Source organism: Canis aureus, chromosome 21, assembly GCF_053574225.1.
Source record: "Canis aureus isolate CA01 chromosome 21, VMU_Caureus_v.1.0, whole genome shotgun sequence".
Lineage (NCBI taxonomy): Eukaryota > Metazoa > Chordata > Mammalia > Carnivora > Canidae > Canis > Canis aureus.
The window spans coordinates 3,600,988-3,622,539 of NC_135631.1; the positions used below are offsets into that span (position 1 = coordinate 3,600,988).

At 58.4% G+C, this 21,552-nt stretch overlaps 1 protein-coding gene across 3 annotated transcripts; it reads right to left on the minus strand.

Moving 5' to 3' along the window:
• Positions 1 to 223: 223 nt before the first annotated feature.
• ATG2A (autophagy related 2A) lies at positions 224 to 20,093 on the minus strand. 3 transcript variants are annotated; one of them, XM_077862310.1, is made up of 41 exons: positions 19,807 to 20,093; positions 17,482 to 17,644; positions 17,215 to 17,367; positions 16,958 to 17,060; positions 16,420 to 16,555; positions 16,183 to 16,281; positions 15,810 to 15,906; positions 15,557 to 15,721; positions 15,310 to 15,450; positions 14,551 to 14,788; positions 14,323 to 14,467; positions 14,134 to 14,226; positions 13,543 to 13,701; positions 13,195 to 13,438; positions 12,745 to 12,841; positions 12,462 to 12,621; positions 11,670 to 11,812; positions 11,425 to 11,564; positions 11,098 to 11,258; positions 10,270 to 10,420; positions 9,976 to 10,175; positions 9,792 to 9,872; positions 9,477 to 9,583; positions 9,303 to 9,395; positions 8,230 to 8,300; positions 7,940 to 8,016; positions 7,236 to 7,406; positions 6,973 to 7,099; positions 6,677 to 6,888; positions 5,925 to 6,133; positions 5,528 to 5,663; positions 4,020 to 4,226; positions 3,722 to 3,823; positions 3,553 to 3,637; positions 3,330 to 3,462; positions 3,172 to 3,244; positions 2,878 to 2,960; positions 2,502 to 2,623; positions 2,198 to 2,352; positions 976 to 1,128; positions 224 to 896 (listed from the first exon to the last, which is right to left on the minus strand). In XM_077862310.1, exons 1-41 carry the CDS (start codon positions 19,975 to 19,977, stop codon positions 660 to 662), a joined length of 5,793 nt encoding a protein of 1,930 aa, XP_077718436.1. In that variant the 5' UTR covers positions 19,978 to 20,093; the 3' UTR covers positions 224 to 659. The 3 variants fall into 3 exon arrangements, with proteins under 3 accessions (XP_077718436.1, XP_077718435.1, XP_077718437.1); XM_077862309.1 differs by having other exon boundaries at positions 9,976 to 10,187; XM_077862311.1 differs by lacking the exon at positions 7,236 to 7,406 and having other exon boundaries at positions 9,976 to 10,187.
• Between the last annotated feature and the right edge of the window lie 1,459 nt (positions 20,094 to 21,552).

Genomic DNA, 21,552 nt, shown 5'->3' on the forward strand with positions numbered 1-21,552 from the left:
CCAGTTCACTCAGCTCCTGCCACAGTAGACTAGGGCCAGGAGCACAGAGCAGAGACAGGGCAGCCAGGGGAAGGAGTACAGGGTGGGCAGGTAGCTGGAGGCCAGCTTGAACCTGCTGGTGGGTGCAGTGACCCCTGGCGGTAACACCAGAGGTGCTGGGCACAGAGGTGGCATGTGGTTAAGGTGGAGGCCGGGGCAGCACAGGTACACAGGACAAGGGGGCTGGCGGTGGGCACAGTTTATTCTACACTCCATGCAGACACTGACCCACACGCTCAAGGAGCTTAGAAATACATTGAACCACAGTGTCTGCCCCCCACCTCCCCCAGACACAGAGACACTTGGCTGAGTGGGGTTGGGGTCTGAGGGTCCAAAAGCCTCCGCCTGGGACAAGGCGGCAGTGTGGGCCCAGGTAGCAGTGGAGGCAGTGTCCTTTCTCCCCAGAAGAAAAGTGCAGAGATGGGGCCGAGGCCCTAGGCGGGGAGGCCTCATTCTCACAGCGATTGGCAGGGTAGGCCAGGCGGGGGCCTTCCAGGTCCTTCCCCTGAGGGCCCACCCGGCTGTAGGCCAAAGCTCTGGGGAGGCGCACGAGCCATGATGCCACTGGGGCTGGCTGGGCGAGGCGGGCAGCAGTGCCTTGGGTCCTGGGCGCCTGGTGCTCAGTCCTGGCCTTCATCCGAACGCCACTTGAGAGTGTGGTCCTTGTGTGCATCAGGAAGAATCTGATTTCGCATCCCCCCAAGTAGACTGGACGTGGCCTCCGTGGCCAGAATGAGGGGCTTCACCACGGTTGGGGGCAGCTGGCGGATCACGCCCCCCACGGCGCCTGTAAGTCCCTTCTGCTCATGGCCCCGAGATGCCACATCACAGATGGTCTGAGCAGTGTCCAGGATGCCCTGTGGAAGTCGGAGGTCAGTGCAGGGGTTTGGGTGGGGAGGTGGGTGTGGGACTGGAAGGAGGGAAGGGCCTCATCACCTCTCGAACCGTGTCGTAGGCCTTCACCACACCCTCCCGGAGGTCAGCAGGCTGGTGGCCCTTTCGTAGCCTTCGCACAGAGCGCTTGTCCTGCAGGGAGCGGGGGATGGGCGCTGCTGGGGACAGGATGTCGTACACTGTCTCCGCGGTGGCCTGAGGGGACACAGAGGACACCAAATGAGGACAGCCAGTCTGGGCACACACACCCAGCCCCATGGCCCCCAAGCCAGCCCCAAACAGCCAGCCTGGGTGGCGGGGGGCAGGGGGCATCACGCTTCTGCCTCCCCCACAGCTGTGTATTATGGTGCTACTCCTGGGGTCCTGGGGAGGCTTCCAGCACCCAGGTCAGGTGGAGTGCATGCCTCCTGAGGGGATTCTCCTAATATCCTCTGGACCCCAAGCCCTCCTTGTGTGGACCACATGTACACCCTTGTCCCATTTGTGTGGTGCCCCACGTGCAGCGTTCTTGAGACTGTGCCGTCTCCCCACCCTGTACCTGGTCTGGCCTTGCCAGCTCCAGAGGAAGCCCGGGCAGAGTGCTGGGTTCCCCTGGCTACCCCCTCTGAGTCTGATCTACTTCATGACTCTGGCGTCTCTGTTCCTTTTGCCCCCTCACTTCTCACCCAGCTGCCTCACCTAGCGGTGTCTCTGGGGGACTCTCTGGGGCCTGCTCATCCTTAGCCTCCTCTCTAAAGATCTTGCCTCCAGCCTGCAAGGGGGTGGGCTTGCAGATCCCAGAAAGCAGTGAGCTCCCCTTGCATCTGCACGCTCACCCTCCTCTGTCATGCCTGCCCCACGAGGGCCTGCCCATCCTAGCCCTTCTACTAGAGTTCATGAACCGCAGCTGCTTACAGGACAACTCCCTGGCCTCCTTGGGGATCTGTCTGGGCCTAGCAAAGTATGGGGCTTAAATGAGTGAGGGCCAGTCTGTGCCTCAGTTTTTTTGTCTGTAAACAGAGCCACAGCCCCCCTTCTCTCCTCTTTAAGAGGTGGCCATGAGCAGTCACCCAGTGGGCTGTAGAGCCTGGAGAGCACTTACCCTCCAAGGAGTTGCTGTGGGCCCCAGGCCAGTCACTGGGCCTCTCCTGTCCATGACTGTGTCTCATAAAAGTGAGACCGCGTACCCAGACTGTCCATCCTTAGTAGAGCTTTGAGAACATATCAGGTGCTGTAGAGCAGACTCTCCTTGCCCTACTAGGCCTGGAACCAGATGCCCACTCACCTGGATAGCCTGCACCAGCCGGTTGCTGAGTTCCAGGGCAGCTGAAGCCGTGGATGAGCCAAAGGAGGCAGCCCCTCGCTGCAGCCCCCGCATGAGGCGCCCATCCTTTCTGTACTGCTCGATTGGCAGCCAAAGCAGGTCCCGGAACCCTTGGACTGCAGGAACAGGGAGTTCAGAGAAGCCCAAGGCTGTGCTGCCCACACCTACCCTGACTTAGGACATTCTCCCTATTTCCAGGGCAGCCTTTAGGCTTCCCAAGAGTAAGAGCAATTTCCAGAGCCCCCAGAGCCAGCCAGCCACTCACAGAGCTGGACAACTGAGTGCATGGGGCCCACGCCCCCCAGCAGGCCAGGCAGCTGGTTCTTGCGGATATCCTGCAGCCACTCGTTGAGAGCATAGCCCAGCACCTTGTCCACACCCAGGAGTCTGGGAAGGAGAGGAGGGTACAGGGGCAGAGCCACACATTGAGGGGTCACAGGGCCAGGACCGGAGGCACCCCAACACTGTCCACAGTAGCCCCCCAGCCCAGTGTGAAGGATGATTGTGCCCACTTTATGGAGTGGAAACTGAGGCACCAGAGGAGTGTGGCCAAGGCCACACAACTGGTCAGGAATGCAGTAAAGGGAAGATAGGGAACCCTGAAGAGAGGCTAGGAATGCTGGAGGGCATGGAGGGCTCACCCGTGTCGGCAACAAAGCCGCTTCAGCTTCAGCTCGGAGCAGTTGAGCTGGGCTAGGCCGATGAGGAGGCCAGCGAAAGTGCCCTGGGGAAGGAGAAGGTAGGTATTTGGGGTTCACAATTCAGGACAGGGACTGGCCCAGCCCCGGCACCCAGGAGCCATTGGAGGCCGACTAGCAGCCACTACTGCCTGGATGCAAGCCCTAGCCTCCAAAAGACTAAGCCACACCTGGGCAGAATGGGGCCCCCCAAGAGGGATGGCACATGCAGCAACTCTGTTTGACAGCGCCACTTACCACCTGGTCCATGGTGACATGCTTGCCATGGTAATCCAACCAGATAGGTACTTCAGACGTGAAGCGGAACTCCCTGGAGGGGGAATTGGGGGAGGGGTCTTTTGGTCACTGACCCAGCCCCCTGCAGCCTGGGCAAAGACCCCAGTCTTCAGCCCTACCTGAAGTAGATAGGCTGCTGCTCAGCAGAGGAGCTGTGTCTACCGCCCGCGGCTTCCCCGGAGCCAGTCATCTCTGTGTCCTCGAGCTGGCCTTCCTGGAGGCTTCTGGGCTGGACCCGGGTCTCAGGGCGAGCTAGGGTGGGGGGACATAGATGGAGGATGGGTCCAGGGATGGCTGGGAGGCGGGAGGCCTGGGCCTTCCCTTCCCAGCTCAGCCCCTCACCCTCAGCGGACGTCTCTGCCGAGACCATAGGATTGATGCCAGCCACCAAGCTGGTGAAGAAGTCCTTGAGGAAGAAAAGGGCGTCCTACAGGAGAAGGTGCAGGTCAGGTTCAGAGGCCCAGAGGCAGTGGGGCTCACTGTAGGCTCTGCTTCCACCTGGCCTACTCACCTGGTCCACGTTGAGCCGCAGGGGCATCAGAGAGACACGGAGACAGCACTCGGGCCCACCCAGGTTGGTTGTGGGGGCCACATGCAGTGCTTTGATGGTGAGCTGGGGGCAGAGGGCAAGCTCTGGGTAGCTGCTGGGCCTCAGCCCTGCCCTACCCTGTGCCCAGCTGGTGTTGCATCTGCATACACTGTTCCCCCAGCTGGGCCTGCCTGAGCCCCAGCATTCTCCCAGCATCCCCAAACCACCTGCTATGTGCACACATGGCCCTGCCCAGGTGGGCAGTGGGGGCAGCCGGTACCATGTTGGAGTGCGCGCGACGTGGCATCCGCTCGCTCGTGTGTAGGTACAGGAACTTGTTGATTTGGGAGGAGGCGAGCCGGTCTCGGACCTCAAGTTCTTGCACGATGAACACCTGACGGGACAGCGGCCGCTCCTCCAATTCCTGGCCCGGGGCTGCAGGGCCTGTGGCTGGCTCCACTGGGTACACCTCATGCTGGAAGCTCACCTGCGGGTTGGATGGAGGCCTAAGCCAGATAGGCAGGGCCCTGTCTCTCCCAGCCACACCTCAGCCCCCCACCTGGTTGCTTCCCCATGGTTGTCCCATATGCATTTCAAACTCTACTTGGCATACTGAACTCTTGACCTCCCCTGCATCTACTTGCTCCCATTCCCTTCCTGTCACTTAAGAGGCACCATCTGCCTGTCACCAAGCACCAACACTGCCCTCCAGCCTCTCCATCACCAAGGCCATCTGGCTTGGTTCCTCGGCACATTTCTCCAATCCCTCTACACTTGTGTCATCTCCACTGCTGCCACCTGGTCTGAGGGCTGCTGTCCCCTCTTCCCCTGCATGGCCTCCCTGCTTGGGTCCCTCAGGCCCTTTTCCACACACCCAGAGGGATCTTCATAAAGCACATGCCCACCCACCTTGCACCTTGCAAACACCTCCCCCTGGCCTGGTGAGGCCCAGCCTCTCCCTCCAAAGCCCATCCTCCACCTTGCTTCTGACCTGCCAGCCCCACTGGCCTGTCTTCTGCTCCTTAAACAGGCCAAGGCCTTTCTCATCTTCAGAACTTTGCCCTGGCCTCCCCTCTCTCCCACACCCAGTGCTGGCTCCCCTGCCCAGTGGGCTGCAGAGAGCCCCAGTTTTCTTGGCACAACAGCCTTATGTGCTTGAGGAGAGGACCCACATGGACTCACTCCCAGTCAGCAGCACCTCTGCCTGCAGCAGCACCTCTGCCTGCACCATCTCAGGTCGGCCCGGCAGCCCACCCAACCTGTGGTTCTTCCCTATCCGCATTCTCCAGAATCTGACTGCTGTCACTGGCTCTGCAGCTACCAGCCTGCTGACTGCATCTCACTCCAGGAAAATCCAAAACCGTCCCGTGGTCTGCAGGGCTATATGCGGCCTAGTTCTCAGGGGCCTCGACTGCCCTCCTCCTGCCCCCTTCCTCAGATCTTTGTACCAACGACATCTTTTCAAGACTTTCCTGATCCTCCCCAGCTCCCCTTCCCCAAGCATTTATTGCATTCCACACAGCATAGATCTGTGGCTCCCTTCACTACCGCACGAGTGACAGGAAGGCAGGGCTTCTGTCCGCTTTGCTCAATGCTATGTCTAACATCTACAACAGCACCTAGTGTGCAGCACAGCAGCCACTCTGCAAACACTACTTGTAACTTGGTGCATGACTAGGGACCGTGAGGTAAGTTGTCACGGTGAAGTGCTGGCTGGGTGCCAGGGATGGGATAGCCTGCCCTGTCCCCCACCCAGGTGGCTTTCTGCACGCTGAGCCCCCAGCTCACCTTGCTGAGCTGGATCTCCATGAGGACTTGGTGTTGCCTCCCACTGCCCCCCTGTGTACGCCAAGAGTTCTGGGGCCGGTTGGGGCCAGAGCAGCGAGAAGGAGAGCCCTTAGGGCCCATGAAGCTGCCTCTTGCCCTGGAAAGAGGGACAGGGGACAAGGTGACTCGGGGGAACCCCCTTCACCTCAGAGTAGACCCTTCTACCTGAGGCAGGAAACCCTCTCCAGCCTCAGCTGTGGGAGGTGGGTGGGGAAGAGAAAGAACGGAGGCCACTGAGGCAAGGATCCTGCTCAAGGTTATCAGTGGCTGAAGTCAGAGCTGGACCTTGGGCTGCGTCCCATATCCCAGGTGGGTGGGCCCCCTTGCCATAGCTGCCACCTGCACCCGTCCTACTCACCTGTGGCCAGGGTGGGGCCCAAAGTCTCGGCCCCCATAGAGGTGCCAGACAAGGGAGACCTCACGTAGCACCACACGGCTGCTAGGCACGGGGAAGTGGGCAGGCGCCCGTAGCAGGTCTGTGCTGCCCAGGGGCCGTGAGAAGTACCCATCCTGCACGATGATGGGGCCTGGATGCAGCTGTGTCACCACGGGCTCCCCATCTCGGGGCTGTAGGCAGGAGGCCAAGTGAACACATGTGCATAGATACTTTTCCCAGTCTAGGCCCAATTTCTTCCCCATCCTCACACTTCCCTTCCTGTTTCTTACAAAAGATGAGTCTCCTGCCCGCTCCCTCCCCCGAACTTATATCACAGTGCTCTGTCCAGGGGGGACCAAAGTGCCCCTTGCTCTCGCCAGCCCTATCTCCCTGGGTCTTGCTTGCATGTGACATTCCATTGGCTCCTGGAGGCCAGCAGGTCATCACCCCTGCAGTCAAATAATTCTTCTCCCGCTCCTGCTAACCACCCTGCTCCTCCCTCTCCTTCCCCTTGATGTCCTTCCCTTTGTCCTGGATGCCATTCTTTCTCTCTTCCTCTGAAAATCAACTTGCTCCTTCAAAGCCCAGAGTCAGAGAGACCCACCCCACCCCCAAACTCTGCCACAGACCCAGGTGCACCTGCTCCTCTAACAGCAGGAGCTCTAGAAGGGGCATAGAAAGGAGCCACCCTCTCCCACCACTCTGTGGCCCTGCCCAGCCTGCCCCCCACACACCGGGATGCCCAGGCCAGGAGCATCAAGGATGCAGAACTCGTCACTGTCCAGAGTGTCTCCATCTCCCTCTTCCTTTTCACCTTCCTTGGCCTCTGAGCAGGACCCCAAGCTGCCAGCAGGGGTCACAGCAGGGGCCAAGTGGGGCTGGGCCCCAGTCCGTTCCCCTGGGAATAGATAGACTGACACGGGCGAGGCCTGAGTGAGAGGGTCACCTGGAGAGAGATGTCAGTTTTGGGGGGATGTCTGATTTGGGTGCCTGATTGTGTCCCCTGGCCCCAAAGCACGCCCAACCCTACCTGAAGGCTGGGTCAGCTCCCGCAAGGTGCGCTCAGTGTCCAAGAGGGCGTCGGCCAGGTCCCGCTGGTTGATGAGGGCTGTCTCCACTGGAGGGCAGGAGGGCAGGGAGGCAGGGCTCTCAGAGAGCTGGGCCAAGCAGAGGAGGAGTGATGAGTGAGTCACAGGAGGAAGGGGTGCCTCTCCCCCAAAGCCAGGCCCCTGGGGGCTGAGGCAGAGGAGTGGGCCTGGCAGAGTTCTAGCAGCCTGTAGGGCCAGGCCTCACCTGTACTTTCTGGCCGGCGATCTCTGTGGGGCTGGGGGGCCGGGGAGGGGGGTGTAGGTCGCCCTCACTCATTATGTACTGGAGCAGGTTGACCAGCAGGGCGCAGGAGTCTGCACAGCTGTGCACGTGTACCACGTTGTTGGAGCAACGCAGCTCGAACAGCGGCTGGCTCTGGGTGGCAGGGGTGGGGTGCCATCAGCTCAGGCTCTATCCACGCCACACATACGTAGGACCTGGCCAGGTCTTCCCCAGGCTGCTCAGCCTGCTGCCCAACAAACCCACTGAATTATGGAGCAAACTGAGTCCAGAGGGTGAAAGGGACTTCGTCCAGAGTCACTCAAGGAAGCAGGAGTGCACTCCCCGTGTGAAAGTGGTCAAGTGCCCAGTCCTTTATTGCTCACCTCAGCCTGGCCAGGTGGAGCCTACTATCTTTATTTTACAAAGGAGGAAGCAGGTCCCGCAAAGGCTATCTGACTCCCTAGGCCCTGCTTTCGCCCTCTAGTGGTGGGGTTCATATTATGGGACACCCAGGGTAGGCCGGGCCCTTTCCAGGAGGGCCACTAACCAGAGCCCAGCACAAAGGGCAGGTAGTGACTATAACCTAAGCCCAGGTCCAGGGAACAGAAGGGAGGAGAGTGCAAGGGGAAAGGCTCCCTCGGCCCTTGGCTCTGCTCTGGCTCCAGGGGATTCTGGGCAACACTCACCAATTTGCCCTCGGTGCTCCCCTTCCAGGTTTTAATCACAAGCTCCAGAAGGTCAACATCCAAGACACAGACGTAATCTGAGCAGGAAGCAAGAGAAGTTGCAACTGCTTCTTCACACCCAGCCCCTGGCCCACCACCAGAGGGGAGAATCTGGGCTTTATCTGAGTATAGCCCTTGTGTGCGTGCACAAATGTGTGGGTGCAGCTAGGTGAGGACACCTGGCTGCTCTGAGTGTGGCCGGGGGCTGTGTTCCCTCAGAGGGGAGGGAGCCCAGTCCAGGCCCTGCCCACCTCGCTGCAGATCCGGGGTCTCCACCTCACACTTGTCGGACAGGTATAAGGCTGAGTCGTCGAGGATGAACCTGGTGGGGAACAGGGCTGAGAAGGGCCCAGGAGCCACTGCAGGCTGCAGCTCCATGGGAGCCAGAAGGGTGGGGCTCCTAGAGACAGGCAGAGGGGAAGCCACAAGGGGTCCCGAGCCCACAGGAAACTAGCGCTGGGTCCTCTCTGGCCTTAGTGTTCTTGTCTGTACACTGGGGAGACTGGTCCTATCTCCTGTGCTGCAGGCCCAAAACAGTGCATGCTCGCTTAGGTCAGAAGGCAGGTAGTGCTCTCCAAGTACTTCCCGCTTCTCTACCTCATCCAGGCCTCACAGTGGCCCCAGGAGGCAAGTGTCCTGCTTCCCTGCTACAGCATTCATTGTTCTTTCAAATTAGGTCCTTATTCTAATGGCAACACAACACAAGCTCCTTTAAGACATTTTAAAATAAAAAAGAAATAATCTCTTATCGTATTCCCTAATCTCAAATTCTGAGAAAAGCATCATATATATTTTCTTCAACTTTTCTGTGAAGCCACAGACATATACAAATAAACCCTTATAAATCTTTAAGAAAACAACGCCCCATAGAACTTTGTATCTTAGATTCTTCAGGATGTGTTGCATTACTGCATTTCCCATATTTTTCAATGTCACTCTTTGACTTGACTTTAATCATTGGGTAAGCCATGTTTACTGACTCAAGTTGTCATTTGGGGGCATTTAGACTGTTTATAAATTTTAAATTATACTACAAAGTCATCGCATTCCACCTGTTTTCCTTGTACCCTTAGAACAAGTACCTCCGTGAGACATCAGGTTAGAGAGCACCAGCGCTTTGAAGGCTCTGATGCACAGGCACAACTGTCATCCAGGAAGGTGAAAGCAATTCCCATTCCTGAGAGAGGGATCATCACCCAAGTGTACAGAGGGCTCAGAGACCAGCCTGAGGACACACAGCATGTAGGTGGGACCCTGGGGGAGTAGCAGCTGCAGCTCAGCTTGAGGGGGAATGGAAATTGTGCCGGGTGAGGGGGGTACATACCTGAGTAGGAAGGTGGAGGTGTCCATGATGATGTTGCTGGAGAGGGTGAAGGTCTCAGCGGTGACAAGGACACGCACAGGGAGGTAGAGGGGCCTGAGGGGTACACATGCACCAGGGCAGGCTCCTTACACATGAGAGCCTGCCCCTCGCTCTTAGCCCACCTAGCCTGGGTACCTGTAGTCCACGGCGCAGGAGAACAGGTGAGTGTGTAGGACGGTAATGACGGTTGGGGGCAGGTAGCCCAGCACTGGGTCATCGAGCACATCTAAGAACTCCAACAGCTTTGGGGGCCACGACAGGAGGGGCAGTGAGGATCAGGGGCCTCCTCTTTCCTCTAACCCCTGCCCCCACCACAGCATGCCCCCCCCACCTGCTACGCACCCCTTTCTCAGGGGCTTCACTTGGAAGTCAGCTCTGGCCCAGCCCAGGTCCCTCACACTGGCCTCCCCCCAGCTCAGAGACCTGCCTGCCCACACCACTTATGCTCACCTGGGAGTGCCAACTCTGTTCTGGCAGAGCCATGAAGTGGCGCAGGGTGGCTCTGTGGAGCCTCAGTGTCACGAGGAACTCCTGGAGGTGGGGCATAGTCAGCATAGTGGGGCCCAGCCTACCAGGCACCAGGGAGGCAGTTGCCCCAGCCAAGCGGGTAGATCAGAAGCAGACACTGCTGTACCTTGACATTCTTGTGGGGGTCCAGATGGATGCGCACAGCAGTGGATAGCATGTGGGGACCCCGGCCCTGGCCCTTGTGGCCTGAGGCTCCCCGTTCAGTCACCCCTTCCTCTGATGGGTAGATGGTTGGGGCCAGCTGGGCCGGAGGAGCAAAGCTGGGCAGCTCCAGGTGACTGGGCAGCAGGTAGTCATCCACAGCCGCTGGGGAGGCAGCTGGTGAGCCCCCTGCTGAGCTGGCTTATTGTCCCCTCCACCCAGGGCCCATATCCCTCCTTCAAGCCCCCTCCCCTCACACCTCGGTGGTAGAGCTTTGCCTTCTCTGCTTCTAGGCAGAAGTAGCCAAGTCCCGGCTGGCCTCGGTACTGGGAGACGCTGAAGATGGTGCCTTGCTCCACATCCAACACTAGTTCCCCGTGTGAAGTCTCTAGCCGCCTCCCAAGCTCATCCTGTGGAAAGAGGATGTGGCGTGGCCTCACCAGAGCACACAGCAGCCCCCACTCCCTCAGAGGGGCTGTCTCCTGGAGCCCTGGCCCGACTAGGACCAGCTCTAGCTCTATCAGGACTCCACTGAAGGCCTAGGACAGCACTTGTCTCTCTCTCTTTTTTTTCTTAGAGAGGGAGAGGATGAGGGACAGAAGGAGAGATAGAGAATCTTTTTTGTGGGGGAGAGAGAGAATCTTAAGCAGGCTCCATATGCAGTGTGGAGGCTGATGTGGGGCTTGATCTCATGACCCTGAGATGACCGGAGCTGAAATCAAGAGTCAGACAGACCCTTAACTGGCTGAGCCACCCAGGCGCCCCATCACTTGTCTCTTTTGCCAGAAGGGAAGTCATCCCTGCTTTATCTGCCATCCAGCACGAGACAGTGCCCATCTGGATCCCTAGCATTGCGCCTTACACACAACAGGTACTAATGGGGTGAGATGGATCGTTGGAGTGGCATGTGTGGGTCCGTGGGTGGTGGGTGGGTGCTGCTGGCCAAACAGACCACTCTCAGTCACACTGGGGCTTCTTTTCTTCCCAGTTTCCCAAATTGGAGCTGTTCATACTGGTCTTGCTCTCCTGCAGTGGTGGGTGGGGGGCACTGCAGTCAGCGGGGCTCACCTCCCCAGGCTGCCCTCACCTTGGTCTCACAGAAGGCTGTGATCCGACCCTTCAGCACTGTTACCAATGTAGAGACGGTACTCTGGGAGCGAGGACTTGGGGACTCAGGGGCAGGGGGCTGGGGAGCGCCTGACGTCCCTACTGAGAAGAAGTGGGCATCCTCCTCATCCGAGTCTGAGTCTGGGGTGAGATGGAAGGAGTGGAAGTGGGAAGGAGACCTGAGAGGGCTGCCCCAGCCCTGCCCAGCACCAGGGGGGGCTGCCCAACCCTGCTCCCTGCTGCCCCAGCCCTGCCCAGCTCCGGGGGGTGGTGGTGCTTGGGACCCCTGCTGGGGCAGCCTTCCTACCCAGCTTGAAGGCTGACTTGCACATCTTGAAGTTGTCGTGCCAGAAGCCTGAGGGGCCTGGGAAGGCAGGGGGGTGAGCAGCGGGGTCAGGGGCGGGAAGCAGATCCGCAGGCTCCCACATGAGCAGGTCGTTGTTGATCCTGGGACAGATAGACGGCAGCAGTGAGGGTGGCCTGGCCCAGCACAGGCAGATGGACAGCAGCAGTGAGGAGGCCTGCCTTCCCCCTACCCGCCCGAGGCATCACCTGTTATAGAGGCTCTCATAGACCTCCTTGCTGGGCAGGAAGATGTGGGTGCTGGGCAGGACCACTTCCAGGCTGCAGCGGGACAGGGCCAGAGCCCGGCTCTGGAAGGTCCTCATCTCCTCAGGGTCTCCAGGAATCACCATCTAGACAGGGGAGCAGGGAAAGGCATCTGAGAGACGTCAGGGTCTGCTGCTGGCTCAGGAATCAGACCCTGGTCTACATCCTGACTTCCTATCATTTATTCATTCACAGGAACCTCTCTCTGCTGGGATATGTGATGGCCAGCTCATGTGAAGCGCTGATCACGTGCCAAACCTGCTATGAGAGTTTCACATATTTTAAACTCCTTTATCCTCATGATAAGCCTATGATGCAGGTCATTGTATCCACTTTCAAGACAAGGAAACTCATTTGTGTCTAATTCTCTGAGATTAGACCACTTCTAAGAGGATGAAACCACTGAATAGAAGAGCCTGGATTCAAACCCAGACCATTTGCCCCAGAGGCCAGGCCCTTAACTGTCTCTCACTCAAACCTCTTCACCTTCAGAGAAGGTGATGTTCAAATGTACACAGCCAATAGATGGGGTCCTGATCTTCCCAACCAGGGACCTGTGCCTCCTGGGGCTGACCCTCACCAGTGTCCTCACCCACCAAGCCCCACGAGCTGGGGTGCTTTTGATTCTCCATTGGTCTAAGATGATGGAAGAGATGAAACTCTTGCTGGTGCCCCAGGTGGTCCTGTCCTCCTGTCCCACAGCTACCAAGTGGCTCCCCTGGTTCAGGGCCTCACCTCCTCCGTCTCGTACATTGTCCTCTTGGAGGAGAAGGGTGAGGGCTCAGGTTCCCGCAGCTCACATGGACTCTCAGCCGACAGCTCCAGCTCCTCTCCCTTCTCAGGGGCCACTTCCCACTGTGCGCTGCTGAGCTGGGGGTTCAGGGTCACCACTACCCTGCCAGGGCACAGGCCTGTCACTGGCCTGCAAGGCCCCCTTAGCCCCTGATCCCACCTCAGTGCCACTCTCAGTAGCAAAGTGCTCCTCTCCTGTCTGTCCCTTCTAGAGCCCCCCACTTACTGGGGCAGGAAGTATTTGCGCCCAGGGCTCTTGGGATCCAGGGCTTTGGAGACCCGCAGGCAGGGGATGGGTGGCTTCTCTCCATCTTCATAGGTACCTGGGAGGATAAGGAGGAATGGGGTGTTGTCACTGCTGCTTTTCCCCATTTCTTCCCCAGTGTCAGATGGGGTTAGTAGGGGCCTGGAACCTCCCTTGTGGTGACTGTCCTTATCGCTTACAGGCCTGTGCCCTCGCTCACACTCACAATCTGTAGCAGTCCAGCGATAAAGGGTCCACTCTGATCATTCTCAGACAAGCCTGGAGACAGGCAATGCTGGCTCCTCACAGAGCTGGTGAGGGTTGGGCCAGAGTCTGTCCTAACTGCGACTCAGTCCCTTCTGTAACCCTGAGCCCACCTCTCCCAGAGGCCTGGGGCCCTGTCCTGGGTATTGTTCCCTGGGGAGCTCTCACCATGTAGGTCGGAGCAGGAAAGTTCCAGGCGGGTGGGGATCGGGGGACCAGGACCACTGTTCAACTCTGACCGGAACTGGGGCTCACTCAGCTCCAACCGTAGCTGCTCGGTCCGCACAGCCCGGCCTGCCCAGGGGTCCCGCTCCGGCCGCAGATCAGCAATGGGGAAGCGCAGCTGCAGTGTAGCCCGGGGTGCTGACAGCCGCACCACTGTCTGCTGCTCAGCAGCTGGTGCGGCTTCTGTCTGTGAGAGGATGGTGGTCATCAGAGCCGCTGCCAGGGGCCTCACCACCGTGGCTGTGAGCCAGAGGGGCCATGCCAGATCGCTGTCCCAGCTGGGTATCTTACCAGGAGGCCGGCAGGTGGCTCAGGAGGGGATATGGTAGCCAGACGCAGCAGGGCAGCAAGCCGGTCCAGGGCCCCCAGCTCCACGTCTGCCTGGAAATCAGCTAGGTCTAGGGCCAGTTCTGAGTGGCAATGGCAGGCAGCTGGGCGCCGGGCTCGGCTCTGGGGGCGAAGGTGTTCAGGTCAGTGAGGGCTGTGGTGGGGGGGTCAGAGAGGGTAGGATGGGAAGGGACCCCCCCCCCTTTGAGCAAAAACAGAACACATAGTCCTCTGTGGTGATGGGAAGGGAAATTTGAACAGGGGATTGGGAAATCTTCACCACATTGTCTGAGAAAGATGACCATGTTTATTTAATAAAAGCCACCTAATATTTGGAAACTGGCAAGGATTTGCCAAGATGAGCCAGGGAAGAGACCACCAGGCCAAGAGGATGCCTTATGTAGGGCCCAGACTGGGAGGTATGCTCTACCTGGAGCATAGGCAAAGGGGGAAGGAGGTAGGAACAGGGAGGTACCAGCAGAGGCCAAGACGTGGGGAGGGGTGAATGTACCACGGGAAACAGCCAAAGGTCAGGCATAGGAGGGGGTGGATTACCCTGGACATCCTGCGTAGAGTCTGTGTATGACACAGGTGGGCACAGGGCCGAGCTGAGGCCTGGGAACCTAGGCTGCTGGGGAAGCTCAGGATCTGGGATGGGATACAGGAGGCAAAAGTCAGGTTGAGCCTCCACACCCACTTGTACCTGCAGGCCTTGCCACATACACACTCGCCCTCAGCCCTCACCTCTGTGTACTCAGGCTCTGAGGTACCCCTGGGCCACAGGCACTCCAGCACCTCGAGCTGACCAAAGTGCACTTGTGTGCTGGTAGTCCTCCGGCCCCGGCCTGTCCGCAGCTCCCAGGACAGCTGCACAGCTGTGCCCGTTAGTCTGCAAGGAAGAAGCTGGGCATCAGAGGTTGGGCTTGTGGGGCTGAGGGAGTCTCTCCTTGGGCCCCTGCCTTGGGCTTGTACCGGACATGGCTACAGGGACAGGCCCTCTGGAAGCGCGGTCGGAGATGGTGGAAGTCACGGGAGCCGAAGGGCCCATCCTTGGTGGCATCAAACTCCGAAAAAAAGTGGGTGGTGAGGTCAGGTGGTCCAGAAGATGGGGCAGTCGTCTGAAGCAAAGTCAGGGTCATGCCCCCCAAGGTCATCTTCACCAGCGAGTCAGGGCGCAGGGTGTCCGGGAGGGGCGTGGGGGCCATCTTGCCTGAGAGGACAGAGGTTTCACCAGGGACTTCCCAGAGCTCATGAGTACCCCAGATATTGGGCTGGGGGCTGGGAGAAGCCCTGGCCCAGATGGACTATGTGACTCTGGCATGGGGCGTGGCTGGTCAGGGGTGATGCAGAGCCTCGTTATGCCAGATACTGAGCCTAGGCTCAATTCCACTCTCTCAGGGAGCTGGAAGAATTAGGGGTGATAAAGCACTCAGGCCAGCACTTGACATACATAATCTCGCGATAAACATCGGCCAAAAACATATAGCCTAGCAAGGTCAGATCTTATGCCCTTTTTATGGAAGGAGAAACTGAGTCTCTAAGAATTTAAGTGCACGGCCCAGGATCACTGACTTTGAAACCCAGCCTCTACCCATCAGGTTCCCCAAGCGTCCCAAGGGAACCAAGTCACCACAGTGATCCTCAAAGCATCGATGGAGGCCTCCTGCATGTGCATGCCATCACGTGGGCACTGAGGCCTCTTCCAGCTCTTCTTGCCCTGGGAGCACTCACCAGTTGGGTGGGCATGAGCAGACAGCCGGCGGGGGGCCATGTCGCTGTGCACAGAGGATCCTAGGTCTACATCCGAGAGCGAGAGCTCAGAGAGGGCTGAGGCCACACTGCTCGTGAGACCCACCATGGAGAAGAAGAGGTCTGTGGGCCAGGGCAAGGGAGGTCAGGGAAAGCTGTACTTGGCCCCCATGACTCCTGCACCCAGGCTAGCTGCCCAGTCAACTGCCAGGTCTGGCCCCACACCCACCAGTGTTGTCCGGGTTGACAAGAGGATTGGTAAGGGGTTCTGAGCTGAGGGGCTCAGCCACAGCCCCTGCCTGCAGCTGCTGGTTCAGGTCCTGCTCAATCAGCCACAGGTCTTCAGCACCTAGTGGGCGGCTCTTGTTCAGCTTGCCAACCAGGCCCTCTGGGTCTACGGAGGAGGACACTTCTTTGTGTCAGACCAGCTTGGGTGGCCCCTCCCTAGCCATCCCATCCCCTGCAGCATCCAGAGGCCTCACCTGCAAGGCTCATGGCACTGAGCAGTTCTTGAAGCTGCTGGAGCTGCTGAGGGGTCAGGAGCAGATGCAGGGAGCCCAGCTGTCCAGCCACCTCCAGCTGGAGATAAAAGGGACCAGGGGGCAACAATGTGGCCTTCTGAGAGCCACCACCCACCTGCCCTCACCTCCTCGGGATGCCAGTTCCCAGGCTAAGCTCTGTCACTAACTAGTTGTGTGACCCTGGCCAAAACTTGTCCACTGAGCTTGGTTCTCTATTGCCAAGAAGTCAGTAATCTCCTCCACACAATGACCCTGCTTTGTAGTGGGGATCACCACTGCTGAGGACTTTCTGAAACGGGGCATACTGCCTCCTCCACAGGAGCTGGGGACCCACCTTTGGGCCTGGGAAGGCTTCATTCTGCTTCAATTTCACTGTCAACTCCATATACCCTGAGCAGCTGCCGATCTGCAAGGGGGGCTTCGGGGGCTCTTCCTGAAGGCAAGAGGATACAGGAGGGAAAGGGTTGAGAAGATGAGGTCACAGATGGTCAGAAGGGATGGGGTGCAGTGGGGCAGACAGGAGAGAAGACAGGGATTAGGAGAAAGAAACTAGGGATCAGAGTCAGCCCACCTGTGGGGGGAGCTCCTCAAAGTGCAGGCGGACTCCTGCCAGCTGCAGCAGCTTGTGCAGAAAGGCAGGAGGCTGGTGCACGTCCACTGGAGGTGCCTGGCTTGGGTCCCGCACTGCCTCATCACAGTACTCCAGTCTGGGGAGTGTAGGATCAGCCCTTACCCCAGCCACCCCAGGCTGGAGCCCCTCTCCCTATGCAGCATTGTGTTCTAGGGGTCTGGGGTCAGAGGGTCTGGCCAGCAGAGCTGCCCCACCATAGCCAGGCCATCCTGGACCCCCATGGCCAGCCCTTGCTCTTCAGACCCTCAGTGTGTAACCTGATCCTTGGGGCCGCAACAATTCGGCCCCTGGACTCCATTTCCACAATATGGTCTCTCTACCACCATAGCCACTATCACCCAGGCCCACCCAAGATTTGCCCTGTTACTTCCCAGGAGCCTGAGCAGGGGTAAGGGGCAGGGGCAAGGCCAACACCATTCAGCAGTCCCTCATTCCCCTTCCTCTTCATACTAGCCCACCCCGCCTGGCATGCTCCTACCTCTGTACATGGATTTCTACTGCCACGCCATGCTCCCCATCACCCGACGAGTGCTCTACCCTCACGACAGTGTCCAGGAAGGTCACCTTGATCCTTCGCAGCACTAAGTGGTAAAAGGGGTCTCAGGCCAGGTGGAACAGCAGGGGGCAGGCAGAGTTTCCCCATTGGGGCAGCAGTGTGGCCATCCTGTTGTCTGGGGCCCGTCTTGTGGGCAACGGAGGTATAGAGAGCAGGGTAGCCACTAGAGGCCCACTTACCTGTCTCAATGGTCTGAGCAAACATTTCCAGTCCCTCCAGGGGCTGTGGTGGCTCAGAGGGCTCAGGCAGCCCGTCCCGAAGGCACTCCTGAGCCAGCTGTAGGCTGGTGGTCATGCATGAGGCCCAGGTCTGCGAGTCGGCAGCCCCTGGCCCTGCGAGTAGGAAGAGGGTCTCAGGAGAGGCAGGTCTAGTCAGCAACTGAGTCCCCAGTCCTACTCCTACCACTTGCTCCCCAACCCCCAACCCCAGCCTTGCCCTGCCCTCACCTGGGCCTTGGCGAGGTTGCAGGGTGAGCTGGAGGCCTGACACGTGCACGGTGCAGTGGTCGGTGAGCAGCGCAGCCCAGGGCACGGCCACCTCGATAGAGCCCACGAAGCCTTCCACCAGCTCTAAGGGTGATTCTATGGACTCCAGCACTTCGTTCACAGACTGGGAGCAGGGAAGGGACAGATCCGGCTTAGGGAAACTCCAAATGTGGCTGTCTCCTTGGCGGCCGCACTTTTTGGTCTGCTCTGACCTTGGAGAACTCCCTCGTTCTCCCTGCCCCTCCCCATGCTACCTGAGTGCTACCATTGCTCTAATTGATTCCTACTCTTGGTCTACCCAAACGTGTTCCATCCTTAATGCCAGAGAAGGGGGGAGCTGAAGGATGAAAAAGAAGGAGCCAAGCGGAGAGGATGGAAGTGGCATGACCCAGGCATGGGAACAGCACGTGGCAAGGCCCAGCAGGGTGTGGCAGCACCCATGTCCTCTCTGGGCAAATATGGAGTTCAAGGGGAGTGTACAGGAGAGGCTGGCAGAGGGCTCAGCTGAGAGGGGGGACCCCCTCCCACCAACTCCAAACACTTGATATAGCTGTGCCTCTCTGAGGTACAAGGCTGGGAGCCGCAGGTTACAAATGGGGAAAGAGCACCAGCACCATCCAGGAAGCTCCTTGAAGGCAGGAGCCCACCTGCCTGCTCTGTGTGATCCCAGGTGCTGTGTGGTATCACCCAGAATAGTTCCCAGTAAATTCTTGTTAGAACCAAGAATAAACAGACACATGGCAGAACCAGAAGGCTTGCAGAGAGCAAGTTGAAACTCCTTACCCAGAGGTCGCTAGATGGGAACTGAGGCCTAGACAGAAGAAACCAGTTTAATGGTTCAGTGTAACTGTGAGACAGACCTCTCTTCTTACCCCATCCCAGGATCCCCAGGCACTCGGCTTCTTCTGGGGTCTTCAAGACAAGACCTGCAGGGTGAGCAGCTGGGGGAGGGGCTGGCTATGGGGAAAGTACCTGCTTTCCACCAGGGATAACTCCTCCCTGGAGGCCAGCCCGAACGAACGAACGCAGCCTAGCTAGGAGCCATTTCAATCCCCACCAAGAGGGCAGGGCAGGGCAGGGTAGGGCAGGGAGTGTTTCCTGGGACTGGAAGTAGAAAGAGGCAGCCTAGAGGTCTTGGCCATTTCTTTCAGGCCAGCCTCAAAGTCAGAGATCAGAAAAGGCCTCTACTAGGATTCCTAGACAAGAGGCTCTCAGCAAGTGTCCCCACCTCTGGGCTTGGATGTCTCCCCCTGTACCCCTATGTTTGGGGTAGTCCTCAGGAAGTCCTGGCCTACCCCTAAAGCTTAGCTCTTCCCGCCCCAGACTGCATTTAGGCCAAGCACCCTGTCTGCCCAGCCAGAAAACTGAGAAGCCCCTGACCCCATGCCCACCCCTGCTGCTCTGGAGTGGGGGGCTGACCCAGTGCCAGCTCGGGGCTGGGGCCTCTAACCGGTGACTCCTTTGCAACTTCCCAGTTTGGCTGAGTTGTGAGCCACTGCCCCTCACTGCCCCCAGCCTCAGGCTTCTTCTGATCCAGACCTTATTCCTCCCAGCTTCCCAGCATCCCCCTTGGCCTCCTCCCTGCCTGAAGCTAAACCTCTCCAACTTTCCTCAGAGTCCTCCAAGCAGGTAGAGACAGGATTCCCAAGCCCCTCCCCAAACACCACCGGGTCCATCCCACTCTCCCAAAAGCAGGAAGTAGGCAGCTGCAGCAGTCACACGAGGTGTTGATCAACACGGGCGGGCGCTGCTGACGCGGGTTGTTGACATCCACGTCCGGAGGTGAACCCCACCCACTTGGCCCAGGATCGGAGGGTCAGGAGGTCAGGGCACCTTTCCCACAGGTGCTCTCAGCAGGCCTCCGGACCCCCTACCAGCCTTGCCCGCCTGGCTAGCTGCAAGGCCCCAACTGTGTCCCTGCCCTGGCCTGGTCCTATCAGGGCCCCCAAATTCCTCCTCTTCCTCTTCACCTTCTCCTTAGCCCCTGAGGACCACACTTCTCAACTCAGGCCCCAAACTCGATGTGCTCGTTCTGGCATTCTCCACACAAGTGACAGCCCCCTCCCCAGCCTCAGTTTCTCCTGCCGTGAAGTGGAGGCAAGGACCCCCTTCCCACCCAGCTCTGGCTCTGAAGCCAATCAGTCGCCTGGGAAGGGCCTGACTCCCACGGCCTCTCCACACCCTCCGCCTGGTCTCCCCAGCCCGACCCCTTGGCCGGGGTCCTCAGGCCTCTGCGCGCTACGCGGCCCCCCCCCCCCCCCCCCGGTCCCAGGCCTGGTTCCTCACCCAGATCTCCAGGTGGATATCCCGCAGGGCAACGCTGCCCTTGTACAAATCGAGGCTGAGCTGGTCCAGGCTGAGGTGCTCCTGGAAGAAGTGCCCCAAGTAGTGGTGCAGCAAGTAGCGGCACACCCGCTCTTTGACACAGTTCGACCATGGCCACAGCCATCGTGACATCTCGGAGACCGCCGGGCCCAGACCGCCTCCGCGCGCCGCCCGCCGGCGAGCCCCGTCCGGCTTCGCTGTTCAACAGAGCCCCCGGCTGTCCCCGCCGCTTCCCTCAGCGCCAGGCCGCGCCCCCGGACCCTCAGCCACGCCCCCCACGCTCCCTGCCATTCGCCACGGTAAAGGGCGAGGCCTACTGATTGGCCGCGGGGGGGCGGAGTCTTCGAGCATGAAAAAGGGACTGGGCTCGGTGCGCGATAAAGTGCTCCCGAGGTTGATTTACGCCTGCGCAGAAGTCCTGTGTGGGAGGACCTTTAGCCTCCCCGCGGAGGGGCTCTGGGAGGCTGGGACTGGAGGTGCCCGCCCCGCCGAGGAACGCGCAGGTGCCGGCGCGGCCGACGACTTGGGGAGATTTAAAGGGACAGTGTCCCACCGAACTTAAGAGGCAGCTTCCCGGAGGAAGAGACTCCGAGAGCTCCGGCGCGTCGTAGAAACAATTAAGTGAGTAAGCATTTGCATTTTGCGAGACACTTTACCATCTTTTATCTCATTCGGTTCTCATAACCCTCTAAGGTGGCGATTTTACAGTTAAGAAAAACATCTTACAAGTAAGAAAACAAATTTATCACGGTTGCGGTAAGTCCATCACCAGGGAAGTCTTTTTTTCACCATCCCTCACCTGGAAGTGCTGATCAGGAGATTTACCCACCCCACCCCACCCTTTCTCCCTGCATTTGGTCAGCCCTCCAGCTTCTCTCTGAAAAAAAAATAAAAAAATAAAAAATAAAAAAGTTTTTCTTATCTCTAACCTAAAATTAATAACGAATGGATTCCAAATCCCTTATGCAGGGGTCTGTTACTTTTGTACAACTTTTTTTTACATTTTAAAGTAGTTTTTTGGGATCCCTGGATGGCGCAGCGGTTTGGCACCTGCCTTTGGCCCAGGGCGCGATCCTGGAGTCCCGGGATCGAATCCCACGTCGGGCTCCCGGTGCATGGAGCCTGCTTCTCCCTCTGCCTGTGTCTCTGCCTCTCTCTCTCTCTGTGACTATCACAAATAAATAAATAAATACCTTAAAAAAAAATTAAAGTAGTTTTTTTAAAAAAAATCAAAAGAATAAGACTTCCTGACACATGAAAATGTTATGAAATTCACATGTGAGTATCGATAAAGTTTTGGTGGAACACAGCCACAGTCAATTGAGTACTGTCTTGGGCTGCTTTCGTGTTACAGTAGCAGAATTGAGCACTTGGCAGGGGAAGAGAGAGACTGCAAAGCTTCAAATAATTACCTTCTGGGGATCCCTGGGTGGCGCAGCGGTTTGGCGCCTGCCTTTGGCCCAGGGCGCGATCCTGGAGACCCGGGATTGAATCCCACATCGGGCTCCTGGTGCATGGGGCCTGCTTCTCCCTCTGCCTATGTCTCTGCCTCTCTCTCTGTGACTCTCATAAATAAAAAAAATAATTATTTTCTGGCTATTTACAGAAAGTTTGCCAACTCCTGCTCAACAGGGTTGGTCACCCAAGCCTTCTTGCATCATGGGTGACTTAAAGGATACCCACAGGTAAAGGTAAAATAATCCTATT